General features: G+C 36.6%; 1 protein-coding gene across 1 annotated transcript in view; it reads left to right on the top strand.

Annotated features, from left to right (window-relative positions):
* Nucleotides 1-9909: 9909 nt before the first annotated feature.
* LOC109073002 (clathrin interactor 1-like) overlaps nt 9910-15361 on the top strand; it is a 29677-nt gene continuing 24225 nt past the window's right edge. The window contains exon 1 of the mRNA XM_019089190.2: nt 9910-10111. Coding sequence (XP_018944735.1) covers nt 10071-10111 — 41 coding nt within the window. The 5' untranslated portion in view covers nt 9910-10070. The remainder of the gene's footprint in view (nt 10112-15361) is intronic.

The raw sequence follows: 15361 nt of genomic DNA on the forward strand, positions 1-15361 counted from the left end.
GGGTCTGCTGACACTAACTCAAGAAAAAGTATGCGTAAGAGGGGGATTTCAGCCAGCAATTATCCTCTCTCCTCGGTTTCTAGTGTTTCATTCTTTTAGGTAGTGCTGCTTCATGATTAAATATATCGGGACTTTCTCCATCAAGATGTTTAAGTGGACTAAAGTATGCCTTGTCCAGTTTGGTTTTCAATTGCACTACTGTACCATTAACCCCAACAGCAGCAAATATCATCCACATGTAGCAGAAAAAGATATATGTTCATTGTATTACATTTTAAAGCAAATTATATAAAGTGGCACCATCAGTCTTATTAATGAAAACCTGCAATCTTATCCATGCATCCATATGTTTAAACATGGCATGTTACATTTGATCTGAGTTGACAGTTATGTCAAGCACTTGAAAGTCAGTTTGAAGTTTGAATAAATTCTAATAAAAGTCTTTTTGGAACCGCTTTAGGCTTTCTTTGTGTGGAAAAGAGCAGCTGCACAATCTGCTTAACATCTCTCCTTCTGTGTTCCATTGAAGAAAGCAAGTCATATGGGTTTGTAACAACAAAAGAGCAATTAAATGATGAGAGAAGCTTCTTTTTTGGGTGAACTATCCTTTTTAAGTTGAATTACTAGTCCTTCATGCTTTGCTTGACATATTTCAATTAACCTTTTTATTGACTCTCACTCAAGCTGTAACATGAATTGGTTTGTACATTCCTCCTGAAGTGTTCTCTCAGTGCTGATTGATTCACACGGTTAATCTATATCTGCTGCTCGCATTCCAGACGCACAGCGTACTCAGTCTGGGATGTTTCACTGAGCACAAGCTCAGCTCAGCAATGACTTTAATTGATCTTAACAGCTCTTAAAGATGACAGCCTGAAAACAATTAACACCTTTGCTGACTCTACCTCCGGCCGGTGAAGGCATAATATTTGTTCATGCCAGTAGTGCTACGGGTCACATCAGCCCTCTAAGAGTTTACTGTTTTAAAACAAAGATTTCAGCACTCTTTAAGAACAGGGAGAGAGCAGCTTTGACAGTCTAGTGTTGTTTTAAGAACTGCCCGCTTTGCATGAGAGTTTTAGTCCAGTGTCACCTACACTCTCTGTACTGTTTTGATGTTAATCTAGTCGGAGCAACAGACTTTTCAAACTGACTGGATGACATATTTATGACATTGAGGAATACTTTTGCAATGACCTCACACTTGCAAGTTTTGCAATGAGTTTGATGTTTCCCGTCACTGCCTTTGAATTAGCTTGTGTGAAACAAATGTCAAACTGTCAATATTTATGCAGCAAATGAACCGTTTTACAACTGGATCAGATGGGGACTGGCTTTTTAAGGTTCGCTGTCTGAAGAGCTTATGTTGGCACCTCTTGAGGTTTTGGATGAGTACAGGCCGCTCTTAGACCGTTGTAAACTGTCAGAAGTATTAACGATGCTATCATTAGGGGCAGCTGTGGCCTAATGGTTAGAGATTTGGACTTATAACCTAAAGGTCGCAGGTTCGAGTCTCGGTGCTGGCAGGAGCTGTAGGTGGGAGGGAGTGAATGAACAGCGCTCTCTTCCACCCTCAGTACCTATGGCTGAAGTGTGCTTGAGCAAGGCACTGAACCCCCAGTTGCTCCCCGGGTGCTGGATATAGCTGCCCACTGCTGGATATATAGCTGCCCACTGCTCCGGGTTTGTGTTCACGGTGTGTTCACTTCTCACTGCTCTGTGTGTGCACTTGGATGGGTTGAATGCAGAGCACCAATTCTGAGTATGGGTTACCATACTTGGCAAATGTCACGACTTTCACTTTCATTATTTTGACTGTTTGATATCTGGAACCAAACAGTGTAGAAAAATCTGACCAACATCCTTGACACACCAGATTAGCAACGTGACTTAAAAAGTGCTAATTTTTGCATTACTAGTCGGTTTATTTTGGTAACAGCCCTGGAATTCCTTCCCTCTTGTTGGTTGTGCCTGAAATAACCCTTTGAATCTAAATGCTGCCACTGTGACTTAATAAAGAAGGAGCCTCCCTCATATGCTAAACTTAAAGGGATAGTTCACCCAAAAAATAAAAAAATTCTGTCATCATTTACTCCACCTCATGTCCCCACAAAAGAAGGCATTTTAGAAAATGTTTCAGTGTTTGTATATTCACATTTTGGACCCCCATTGACCTTTGTTGCATGGACGAAAACAGTTGAAACATTCTTGAAAATATCTTCTTTTGTGTTCCATAGAGCCATACAGGTTTGGAACGACATGAAGGTAATGAGAAAACCATTTGGGCGAACTGTCCCTTTAAGATAAAGTTTGTTTTTAAAGGCAGTGCGGTAAAGTCGATGGTAATCTTTTTATTGTATCTTTGTCTGTTTATCAGTCAAACTTGGAAATGAGTAGCGACACGAGAAACAGAGAAGTCAAAGAGAACACTCCACCCTTAAAACACTGCCAGCTTTTTATGTGGCGAGCTAAACTGCGGGCAGCTGTTCAGACAAAGGATCTGAGTGGGCTAAGGAACATTACAGCAATTGTAATTCAGCGTAAACAGTCCATAACAGTGACAATTGTTTCCAGCTTGGAGGTACTGTAACAAAACGCTGGCATGATGCCACGCAGGGGCCGCTTGAGTGGTCCAGTGGGCAGTTTGCCCTAGAGGGCCAAAGCATGTACTTACAAACACAACAATGAACTACAACCGTGTTGATTTCCTGATGCTGATTTTTCCAGATGGTTTTAAAGGTGACTGATTTAGAAACTCCACACTTTGCACTTTTTTTCTTCTTGTCATTCTAAGGAAACATGACTCACTGAATTAACAAGAATAAAACAACTTTATCAGTTTTTCATTGTGGTTGTGTTTATTACACAGAAATATTGCCCTAGTCAAACTCAATCATTTAAAATCTTAAAATTTGGTGTGAAAATGAAAAATGTGATTTGGTGCAATTATTTATTTATTTTTTGCACTGATCTTCAACCCTAAAACATTTTGGATGGAAATATGTTTTCCTATATTAAAAAAAGTACATATATATAGAAATTATACTCTTTAAAAAAGTTATATTAAGTGTGTTTCAAAAAGTACATATACATATATAATAGAAATTATACACTTTAAAAACATTATACTTAAGTGTGAAATGAATGTTATATTTTTTGATGCTTAAAGCATGCCTTTTTCAAGCAATTTTCTACCCTTTTTTTCCGCAGAATGTATTGACAAGCATTTATGGTAAACTAAAATGGCCTATACCTTAATGTAATTTCTATTGAAACTTGTATGTCATGTTTTTAAATACAGTAATTCTGAAACTTTTAGGGTCTTTTTTTCAGAGCAATTATAATATATACATACAAAATAGCACCGTTTTCTCATTTGTAAATGGGCAGGCCCAAGTGAATAGAGGTTGCACACAGCAAACAGTGCTGCTATACATACTAAATGTGCATTTCTGTATTTTAAGAAACTGCGCCTGTTTGTTGGAAATGGCTTGGACTTTGGTTTTGAATGGGTTACAGACCTGAAGCTGGGATAAGATTGGCGATCCAGAACTATTTGTCAGGTTTTATGTACGATAATGGACAGAGCTTGTTTACTCAGCTGAGTTTCCCATGGCAAATGCAGTCCAAATCACTGTGCGTGGTCACGAACATGGTGCAGAATTTTCTTTTTCTCTCTACTATAACAAAACAAAGCTGAAAAAAAGTATAAAACAATGCATAATTTCCCATTGTTCTTTGTATGTGTGTGCCATATGGAAACAATTGTCTTAAATGCTGTGAAAGAGTTTGTGTATGTGTGTTTCTGCTTGTCTGTGTTTATTAAAAACTATGCCATGTTAACACTGTGCAATTCGTTGGAAGTTTTTCACATGGTCTTTTATTCAGAGACCTTCTTCTGACCACAAGTTTTTATGCAAAAATGTTTAAACTTAAAATCTTTTATTGCTTGTATTTGTTTTCCTCTAGCTGTTAAAGCTAAACAAATATTGTTTTATTACTACTTTTCTGTATGTATGAATCAAATAAATTATCGCACATTGCAATTGTTTTCTTTTTCTTTTGTGTGTGTTTAAAACTAAGACTATTAAAATGTACCATGGTACCACCATGTTTTTGGACATGTACAATAGTAACTTGATACATCTTTAAAAACAGGTGCTTTGGAGTACAATATCTGCAAGTGCAATATATCTGCAAGAGTACTTTTTTTTTTTTTGCAAGGGGAGCAAATATACATGACAATTAATTTTGTGTCTTTATTATTATTATTATTACATATAACAAGATAAAAAGAGTGGGATTCCTAACAGGAATGTGAAGTCTAAGACTCATTTATTGTGTATTTGGAGGTGTAATAGTGCCCTCTGTTGGGGAATTTAACCCCTTATTCAGAAAAACGTGTGCTGATAGAATACACATACTAAAGATTCCATCTGGGGAAATTAATTAAACAAATAATCAGCTAAAAGCTACATTTGAATTATCCTGGTTTTAGTCACTCTGCAAGTTCACATATGCATTTTCTATTTTATTTAGAGATGAATGAGAGTATGAAGTACCCCTTTAATCGGAAATCATCATTCACACTGTTTCATTCACATGATGCATCGGGTTCACAGTTATTGTGTATTTTTCAAGTTTAAGACTAAAACTAAGTGGAACTATGATATTTACCTTCAATGATGTGTAAAAACCTTTACATTACATTAAAAGAAATGGAAATCTGACAATATTAAAAATTAATTGGTTTTGTTCAACTCGAAAATATTATTAAATTTGCTAAATCAACTTAAATATATTAATTTATACAATTTCATGGTTTAAATCAAGTAGAAATAATTGTTTAAGGTGACGATTGGGGGTTAGAACTATATAACAATTTTGATATTTGTGACTTCTTGTTTGAGAAATGTGCTGTTTGCTTGAAGGTCAGCTACATTTATAGGGATATTTCACCCAAGAAATAAAAACTTTATTTATTTACTGTTGTTCAAAACTGAAATGACTTTCTTTCTTCTGAGGAATACAGAGATATTTTGAGCTTTTCAAAATATCCTCTTTTTGTTTTCTACAGAAGACAGAAAATCATACAGGCTCGGAATGGCTTGAGGGTAAGTAAATAATGACAGAATTTTCAATTTTGAGTGGAATATCTCCACTTTAAAAATAGTGTAATTAAATTTGTATCTGAAAGCCAGGCCTGCATGGGATCTACACACAGAAATTTACAGAAAGCTATGCAAATTTCCACGAAACTGATCCCCATCCTTCAGTTTAATACATTTCGCTACCATCTTCTAAAATTGTATAATGTTTACAGCTAAGACTATTCATAGCTCTGTTTAAAGAATTCCACTGATTTTCCCTCAAAATCAGCACAGTAAATACACAGTCACAGAGTTTAGCAAAGCGACGGTCGAGTAAACTGACAACGGGCCGTCTACGTATATTGCACCTCATCACGTTTCAACACGCCACAGCACTATCTCAGTCAATGGGTCCACATTTAAGTGCCTCCCGTGGACATTGTTTACCACTTTACCCCCTCCCGATGGCCACACAAGTACTGAATACTTTATCTGCAGCCAACAAACAGCCTCAGCTGTCAATCTCTGCCACTTCTCATAGTTAAGCTGATCAAATGGTTCTTGAGTGTCCTGACGTCCTCATCTAGACTTCAAATCTGCCTGCCCACAATGGTCTCTCAGCTCCCTCGAGTGCTAGACTTCGAAGACATTAAGTGCCGTCTTGTGTCTGTTGTCACTTCTAGACAATCGATGTTTCTTGCTTGTTTGATTGTCATCAGGTTAATGATTTATTTATACCATGCGTTTATGTGAAAGGCTGCCTTTTTTATCTCCATCTGAGTTCATCCCTAAAATCTCAGCATTTCGCTGGAATTCACACATGGAGGCAATATGACGCAGACTCTTGAGAAATGGACCCTGAATTGGAGATGACATCAGGAAGCCGTTGGCCTAACCTCCGCTGATGTCTGCTGTCCATCACAAATATGAGCGTGATGGAATCAGGATGCCAAAGTGCTGCAGGATTAACAGACTTTCAAGGATGCCTCCTTTCTGCCATTTTGGATTTGGGCTATGAAGGATCACAGTGTTTTCTGAACACGTTGCGATGCTGTTTTTGACTGCAGTTGTTAGGCTTCACGTCCTCTTTTTGAAGGGTGTACTGGAAATGTCCATTAAGTTTTGACAGAGACATCTGGTGAGCTTTGTCCCAGATTCCAGAGCCAGAAGTTGAAAGACAGAGCGACTTTGTGTTATTACTAGCTGCAACTTAAATCCCGTTGTCAGACTCAGTTCCTAAATTTGGCTTACAATTCACAAATTATGTTAGAAATATCAAATATGAATCTATTAAAGCAATATCACACATGCAAAAGTATGTTATGGACGTACATCATTTGGCCGTAGTAGGCATGAGGTCGAACTTTACTGGTGCAATCCAAGAAAAAGGGTCTCATTCACTAATAAATGAGTGGATGATTTCATAATTCATACCGTTTCATACTTGTAAACACAGGAGAACTTTTCACAAAAAGAGTTCAGTCATTTGTATGAAACACACCCAAACCATTTCCGTATAAGGGCTTTCTGCACAACCTTTCCTTTACAGCATTTCATCACTCTCAGAAAACATATGACACTCTCTTTTCATCTGAGAGAACACAAAGCAAGGTCCTTGAGCAATTCAAAGTGTAACATCCTCAAAACAAGTCCCCAGTCCTATCCCCAATCACATTTACCGAAATTTTGCACAACGGTAAAAAAATTATCAACGCAGATTTTGCATTATGTTTAAGGTTTTCCACACAAATTTGTTGTGTTGACCAATAAATGCTGCTTGGTTTGAAAGTGACACTATTGACAGTGGACAATGGACAGTGAACAAACTGGTTGAGTGAATGACTCAGTGACTCATTTATAAAGACAATGGCTGTATTCGAAATCACCTCTTACTTGCATTCACTATTCCCTACATTATAGTCCAAAGAATGAGTAAATGATAACCAGAGCAAAATTGGACATCTGGAGTTTGCCAGCAGTGCGGCAGACACAATCTTCTGGTGAGACACATGAATTAATTCACTGTGACGCTCACAGTGCACAGTGGTATTTTCTAGAGGCTGCCCGTTTAGAGTACATCACCACTCCACTGATAGAGAGCAGGAGCCCGCCGCGGCCAACAAGCCATCGCCGCACAGTGTGACAGAGCTGAGGATTTTTTTTTTTTTTTTTTTTTTATTGAAGGTAACATTGGGTACAAACATGTAAAACCATCAATATACAATCAAACATTTATACAGACAAACCATACCAGAGACAAAGAACAAAACAAAAACAAAAAAAAAACAAAAAAACATACATACTAAATAGAGGTGGAAAAGTAAGAATATTAAGAGGATTACAGAGCTGAGGATTGCCGCGGAGCCAGAGCTGCTGACGACATCAGTCAAGGTGTGTGAGCCGGCAACATCACCAGCCACGAGGGAGAAAGCCGCGGACGGTGTGAGCGTGGAGAGGAGCTCCGCCTTCTGCACCGCGGCTGAGGGTGAGCTGTGAATGGCGCGGCGACTGTGCCACACTGAAGAGGGGTCCCATTCCTAAGTTCTATGCTGAAACCTGGAGGTTCCCATATCACCGTATGCTGTGTATGCTCTTCTGTGTCATCCGCGCCACAAGGATGCGCTGTTTTATTTCAAATCAAAGCTAAATACACATAGAAACAGCGCATCCTTGTGGCACGGATGACACAAAAGAACATGCACAGCATACGGTGATATGGAGAGACACAGAGGAGACCGTTGACAAAGGAATTATTGAATAAAGTCGTTATTTTTGATTTCTTCGCTTACAAAAAGTGTTCCCGTTACTTCATATAACCCAGATTGCACGTCTGATGGCAAATGGAGTATTCTGACGACGACTTTCATACCTTTTATGGACCTTGACACTGTTATTTATTTGGCAGTCTATGGGACAGTCTCAAGCCTACAGGTTTTCATCCAAAATATCTAAAATTGTGTTCCGAAGACGAACGAAGCTTTTATGGGTTTGGAATGACATGGGGGTAAGTGATTAATGACAAAATTTTCATTTTGTGGTGGAGTAACCCTTTAATGTAGTTGTAGACTAAATGTCAAGATGCATTTACTCATCTCACCTGTACAAAAACGGATTCAGTATTCCTCAAAATGAATAAAAACAGTCTAATGCAAACTCGAGATATGATGTTAACCTGCAATAATTAAATATTTTACATGTAATTTATGTATTTAATCCAATTTTATTAACCAGTGTCTTCGCTGTTGACCCACAATGATCTAATTCAACCATACTAATAAGCAAAAATCACTTTAGATTTTCATTTTTTTTTTTATTGCTGAAGTGTGTTGAACTTTCATTCTACTGTACAGATGTGAATTTACATTTCCTTCAGCCTGAGGTTTATTCATTTCACTTTTGGTGTGAAAGGGCTTTTACTTTTGCAAAACAGAACTTTATATATTAAAAACAAGCAAGCAAGTCCTGCCCAGATTTAATAAGTAACACAAAATTACGAATTACTTTCCATAAAAGATAACTAAGTAACATAATTATATATATAACCAAGTGTTGGTGAAAGTTACTTTTAAAAGTAATGCATTAAAATGTTGCGTTACTCCATTTAAAAGTAACTTTCACCAACACTTGGTTATATACACTTGGTTTTATCCACTATGGTTTCAAACATCATTACAAATGGCTGTCCCCTCAAACAGTGAACTATGTAAGGGTAGTAGAAAAAGAATAGAGCAAGCTAGTGTTAGAGGCCCTTTTTTGCTTTTTGTTAATTATATAATAAATTAAAAAACAGATAGAATACAAAAAGAATAGAGAAGCTAGTATTATTATTATAATTTTTTTTAAAGAAAACAAGCAGTTTAGTAAATGAATAGATTATTTTTCTAAAAATACAAAGATATTTTTTTTTTTTTTTTTAAAGAATAGAATTAGAATAGAGAGTGCTAGAGTTAGAGAGTCAAATAATGATGGAAGAGATGTGTTTTTAGGCCAATTCTTAAAGATGGCTAAGGACGCAGCTGCTCGGATTGATTTGGGCAGGTCATTTGGGAACAGTTAATGAAAAGTCTGTGACAGTGATTTTGTGCCTCTTTAAGATGGCACAATAAAGTGAAGTTCACTTGCAGAACGCAAGCTTCTAGAGGGCACATAAGTCTGAAGTAATGAATTTAGTTAAAGGGGTGCAGAGCCAGTAGTGGTTCTGTAGGCAAACATTAATGAAAGTAAATTAATTTTTTTCAGCACAGCCAATCACTTGTTTCATTACTGAATGAATGAATGAATGAATGTTATTTTGAACTATAGTTGAATGAATAACTAAATGACTCATTAAGACGGTCACTTGCTGCCTACTTGCGTAACAATGCAACATGCCAAAAAAGTCAGTGAAATATTTCCTCCACTAATACAGACTGAAAGTGTGTTTGGATCATGCAAACACTGACAAGTAGAATGTTTAATAATGTTAATTCAAAAACAAATAATAAAAAAAATGACAAGGATTCACAGATGGTATATATGGTATTAAGCTAGCCACCATGTGTATAAGTATGATGGCAAAGACTTCTGAGGCAAATCACATTAAGGTTATGCAATCATGTGGAAAACAGTGTACTACAAATGATCTTCATATTAATCTTCATCTTCTTTTTGGCAATCTTAAAAGTACAATTAAAAACCATATAGCTCAGTCTAAGGAGGTCTTATTCAAAGGCTGATGCTTAATACAAAATTTGACATATTTCTGTCATCTAACTGCTGTAAAATATCCCATATATACTACATTTCCCATGATGCACACGACGTCATCCCCGCGTCACCGTAGTAACCGGCGGATCCGCTGCTGTGTCGACTAGCGCTGGAGAGGCGGAAGGGGCTGAGGGATTCTGTTATTATCGGTAACAGATATCCGAGTCCACCTGTGTGTTAGTGCGGACTGGGCGACACGATATTGAGGCGGAGAGCCCCTGCTAAAGCGCCGAGATGTTGAATATGTGGAAAGTCAGGGAGTTGGTGGATAAAGCGTGAGTATGCCCGGGCTTTTGCTTTCTAAAGAGCTTGTGTGTCGATGCAGAGGCCCGTTACTTATAAAGGTGCGGATCCCGTGACGTCACACACCCTCAGCTGATCACGAGCACCTAACATTATGATCTCTTTTATTTCACTATTTTCAACCTCTTTATGACCCCTTCCCGATCATATGTGTTCTTCTATTAAATTGACACAATTCCACGTTGTTCTGCACGCGTGTTTTTTTTTCTGGGCTGTGTTTCAAACCCCAGTGAGTTGCCTACCTAGGCAGCATCTTTGGTTAACGTTACGACAGCAGCGTGCAGCAATTTGGGTCATAATAGGCGCGTTTTTCTGGCCTATAATGCTCTCAAAATGTTGACTAGGCAGACAGCTCACCAAGTTTACAGATATAATCTTCTTACCTGTTCATTCTTCTTGTCAACGATGTTATTCTGCTAAAACATCTTAATAGCCAGCAGCACATGAGCTTGAACGGTCTCTGACAGCATTTCTCCTTATCTTATGTACAGTCACATGTTTTATTTGTGTGTATAATGTTGACGAATGTGTTGTTTAAATGGTAAACAGTTCACCGGTTGCAGGCCCGTTATTCATGCTAGCTAATTAGCCTATTAGCTTAGCTAAAGTCACCATTATAAATTCGTATGGCGAGTAGATAACGGTCTCGCTCAACCTTAACGTTTAACAACACAGACTTTGATTATTTCAGATTTGACGATATAGCTGACATCCCTAAAATTATGACGCCAAAATGACCTTAGTAGTACCTGTGGGCCTTGTTTTTCTCCATCACGTTTGGGGTTCTTCACCTGAAAAATGAATTCAGGTTCAGGTTCATTATTTAGCCAATAACATGGCGAATTGGTGAATTGTTCGAGACCTTTCATGTCCTTCATAGCGAGCTGGAAAAAAACTGTAAAAAAGGTCTGTGAAAGTCTCAAAATCTTTGCTGTGACATTCCCATAAAACAGTGATTTGATTGTGTAAACTTGAGTCTGAAGGTAAAACTGAAGTAGTTGGTGAAAACTAACCACGCAAATTAAATTTTCCCTGATCCTTTACCAGGAATGTAGCACTACTGTTTTTTAATTTTTATTGTCAGTTTACCATTCAGTGGAGCATTTCCATTTCATATTAACCTTTCACAAATACTGGAGAGATATTAATGTCTGTGGAGAAAAAGCATAAAAGGCCATACGTCTTTAAAATTTCAAGGCAAGAGTTTTGTGCAATAGGCATAGCTGTAAAATACAAAAATCTATATATTTAAACAATATATATCCTGAGTGACATTTTTCAATCAGAGCAGAGGAACTATCAACTGGACAGTCGTTATTGCAGTGTACATTTAAATGGTTTAATGCAATTAAAATACAGTTTTTATCATATAAAAATTAGTTAATTTTAGTAATTATGAATAATATTTTTTAATAAACATTTTAAGTGTGTGAAAATACACTTTTGAGTTGTTGTTGAAGTGATTTATTGAAGTGGACAGTTTTCAGATAGTTTAAAATATTATGTTTATATTCATGCTCTCAGTAAGAACTGCTCAAGCAGTTTTCCTGCTTATCATTTTTCTGACTCTTTTTTTTTTTTCTGTGTATCTGTTGCACAAACAAGTCCTGCAGTCAAGTTACTGTAATGGATGCCACAGCTGAAGGCATCTTTTAAACATGCATGGATTCAGCTGAAAGGAGGTGGATATTGATATAGCTGGCCTTTTCATTGGCATTCATTGTGCATTGTTGGGTTAGGCTTCTTTGTTTGTCCTTGCAGTGGTACCCATGATAATAAATAAAAGAATCAAGTTTTATTACGCTGGTGAGCTTGGTGCAGGCAGCGTTTGTTCAATTCAGCATGATTGTTTGGTGTGTAACATAATGTGGTGCAGCATGGTGATATTTCTAATTCATTTATGATTTTAACTCAAAAAGCTTGTCAATGTACTCCCTGGGTCAGGAAATTCATTTTTAAATGTGTTGTGTTATGAATTAAGGATTGCTTATACACAAGCATGCATTGAATCTTCAGCAGTGCCGCAAGGGGCGCTGATAGTGGCATTTGTGTAAACTGTCTTCTACAGTCATTTTTCTCTTTTTGGTCATTGCTGTTAGGGCTGCACAATTAATCAAATTTCTCAAAGCGGCAATTAATCGTTCAAACTAAGTCCAATTATGTTATTCTGCGTGCTTAAGATGCGTTTTTTACTTTCTACACATTATCTTAAGGGTTTTTCCCATTATTTTAATTTTAGTTTTAGTATAACATTATAATATCATTCATATTTTTATTTTTTTTATAATATAAAGAAGAAACTAATCCGATGTATAGTTGACTTTTGAGGCTTAAAGGGATAGTTCACCCAAAAATGAAAATGATGTCATTAATGACTCACCCTCATGTCGTTCCAAACCCGTGAGACCTCCGTTCATCTTCGGAACACAGTATAAGATATTTTAGATTTAGTCCGCGAGCTTTCTGTCCCTCCATTGAGAATGTATGTACGTTATACTGTCCACGTCCAGAAAGGTAATAAAAACATCTTCAAAGTAGTCCATGTGACATCAGAGGGTCCGTTAGGAATTTTTTGAAGCATCGAAAATACATTTTGGTCCAAAAATATCAAAAACAACTACGACTTTATTCAGCATTGACTTCTCCCCCCGGGTCTGTTATGAGCGCGTTCACAGCACTGCAGTTTAGTGATATCCGGTTCACGAACGAATCACTCGATGTAACCGGATCTTCTTGAACCAGTGTTCACCAAATCGAACTGAAATCGTTTGAAACGGTTCGCGTCAACAATAAGCATTAATCCACAAATGACTTAAGCTGTTAACTTTTTTAACATGGCTGACACTCCCTCTGAGTTCAAAATAAACCAATATCCTGGAGTAATTCATTTACTCAAACAGTACACTGACTGAACTGCAGTGAAGAGAGAACTGAAGATGAACACCGAGCCGAGCCAGATAACGAACGAAACATTGACTCGTTGGGTGAACTATCCCTTTAATACCATAGAAAAGCACTAAAAGTTTGCCAGTTAGTGTTTTCAGCTTATTTTCATATAAAAATATGGCATGCAGTTGCATCAAACAATGGCATAAACATCATTCAATGTAAATTGTGATAATCGTTATTAATAATTGCAATTACATGTTCAAGGGAATAATCGACAATTATGATTTTTGTCATAATCGTGCAGCCCTAATTGCTGTAAATGTTTGTCACTCATTCTGCACTGCAAAGCCAAAATGCAGTAACTATTCTCTCAAAATTGTTGATGCCTCTCTTAGACTGTAGCTGTGCTTAAGAGGAAAAGAGAACCCTGCTCTTAATTCAGACTGTATAGTTCTCCTAGTTTCAAATGCTTTACAATAAAAATATTTTTGCAGAACCATGTAACTGTTGTTTAACACTACGATAATTTAGCATGAATTAGAGGTTAGTAATCTAACTCAAAGGGTTAGTTCACCCAAAATATTATATGAAACATCTCGTTTCAGTCCTGTGAGACTTTTGTTCATTTTTGCAACACTAATGAATAGCCTTTTTAATGAAATCTGACAGCTATTCCTTACTGGACCTTGAAATGGTAGTTGGCTGTCAGTGGAGGGACAGAAAGCACAGAGATTTCATTAAAAAATACTCTTCATTTGTGTTCCAAAGATGAATGAAAGTCTTACGGGTTTGGAATGGTATAAGGGTGAGTAACTGATGACAGAGTTCACATTTTTTGGGGTCAATCTTAAATAATAAATAACTACTTATATCAAAAAGGAAAAAACACTCAAAAATTTAACATTACAATTGACTACAAACCAAAAAACTAGATAACAAACAACACGCCATGTCTTTGTATTCATTTTTTTCTAATGTATTTAAAAATGTTTTGAATCTTGACTGTTTCGCAGTGAAGTTTAACTTTGTGACCACTTTTTGGTGCAACATAAATATTGTACAAATACCTGCTCATGTATTATTTTTTTCTGCCTGTTGCAGAAATGGTGTTTTTACACATTGTTAAATGATGTCATAATATTTTTGTCTTTACCTGTTTAAGGCAAATAAAACACAAAAGCCACTGAATGCACTTCTAAGAATGTTTACATGAGGTAAAATTAAGCCATGTTCAATGTTTTTTGTATACATTGTGCTGGATTATTTTGCAACTAAAGATAGGCCTATGCTATAATTTGTCCGTTTATGTAGATGATAATTTTCAGTTATAAAAGTTGAAGGAAACATGCAACAATATTTGGTACGACTGACCCGATTTCTTGTATAGTTGTGTAATAAAATGAATAAAAAGCATCTACAATGCGCAACAGTTATGATTTGCACTGCGGCTGCTTTTCATGCCTACAGTCAACAGAGTAAGTGTATGCTTGCACTTTAGAAATTTAGAATATTGTGTTTTTGTGAGTTTATGAGATAAAATAAGTTAACATAAGCAGCGTTTTTTTTTTGTTTTTTTTTGCTGCCTCTCAAATTAAATTTTAAATGTTAGAAGCTGGGTTTGAAATTAACAGGAGTTTGGCAAAAGTGCCACTAAGGTGGCCACATAATTCAAGATATAACAGTTTGGTAAACAAGAAGATTAGTATAAGATTTTTCTTTTAAAATATCTACATTTTGTTTCTTAATCTTTTAGATTGTCCTGAGATTATTTGCTGAATATACTACACAGTTTCTGCACATGATTTTTTGCTCCCCCATTTGCAGTGAATGATTTGACAGTAGTTACCGAAAGTCAGAGCCAGTCTGCAGATTTTGGGCAGCCAGAGACTGAGAGCTGACAGATTGTTGTGTTTAAAGTTTTATAGTGTGAGATTATTGGTATAAGTCGTGTAGTGTATTCCAATTTGCATGACACTTAAATGTTGTTTAGGGAGTCCTCCTGTGCTTTTATGGATCTACAGAGATTTATATTGTTTTTGTAAGTGTTATTGGTTATTTTGCTATGTTATAGGTTTGCCAAACCAGAGCCAGTTTTATGTATGTTCAAAAAAAATCAGATCATCATTTTATAAGATGGTGAGTAATGATTAATCAAAAACAATTACTTATTTCATCCACCAAACAACATTTCAACAACCTACAGATGAGAATCATAAATTAGGCTTAAATCCACCCCAAACTAAACTGTCCAGCACATTTCCAACAGGAGAAGTGTCATGCTGTGTTGATTTTCCATTTGAATGCCAAGTCATGACGTTATACCATGATTTGAT

This window comes from Cyprinus carpio, chromosome B21 (assembly GCF_018340385.1).
Source record: "Cyprinus carpio isolate SPL01 chromosome B21, ASM1834038v1, whole genome shotgun sequence".
Classification (NCBI taxonomy): Eukaryota; Metazoa; Chordata; class Actinopteri; order Cypriniformes; family Cyprinidae; genus Cyprinus; species Cyprinus carpio.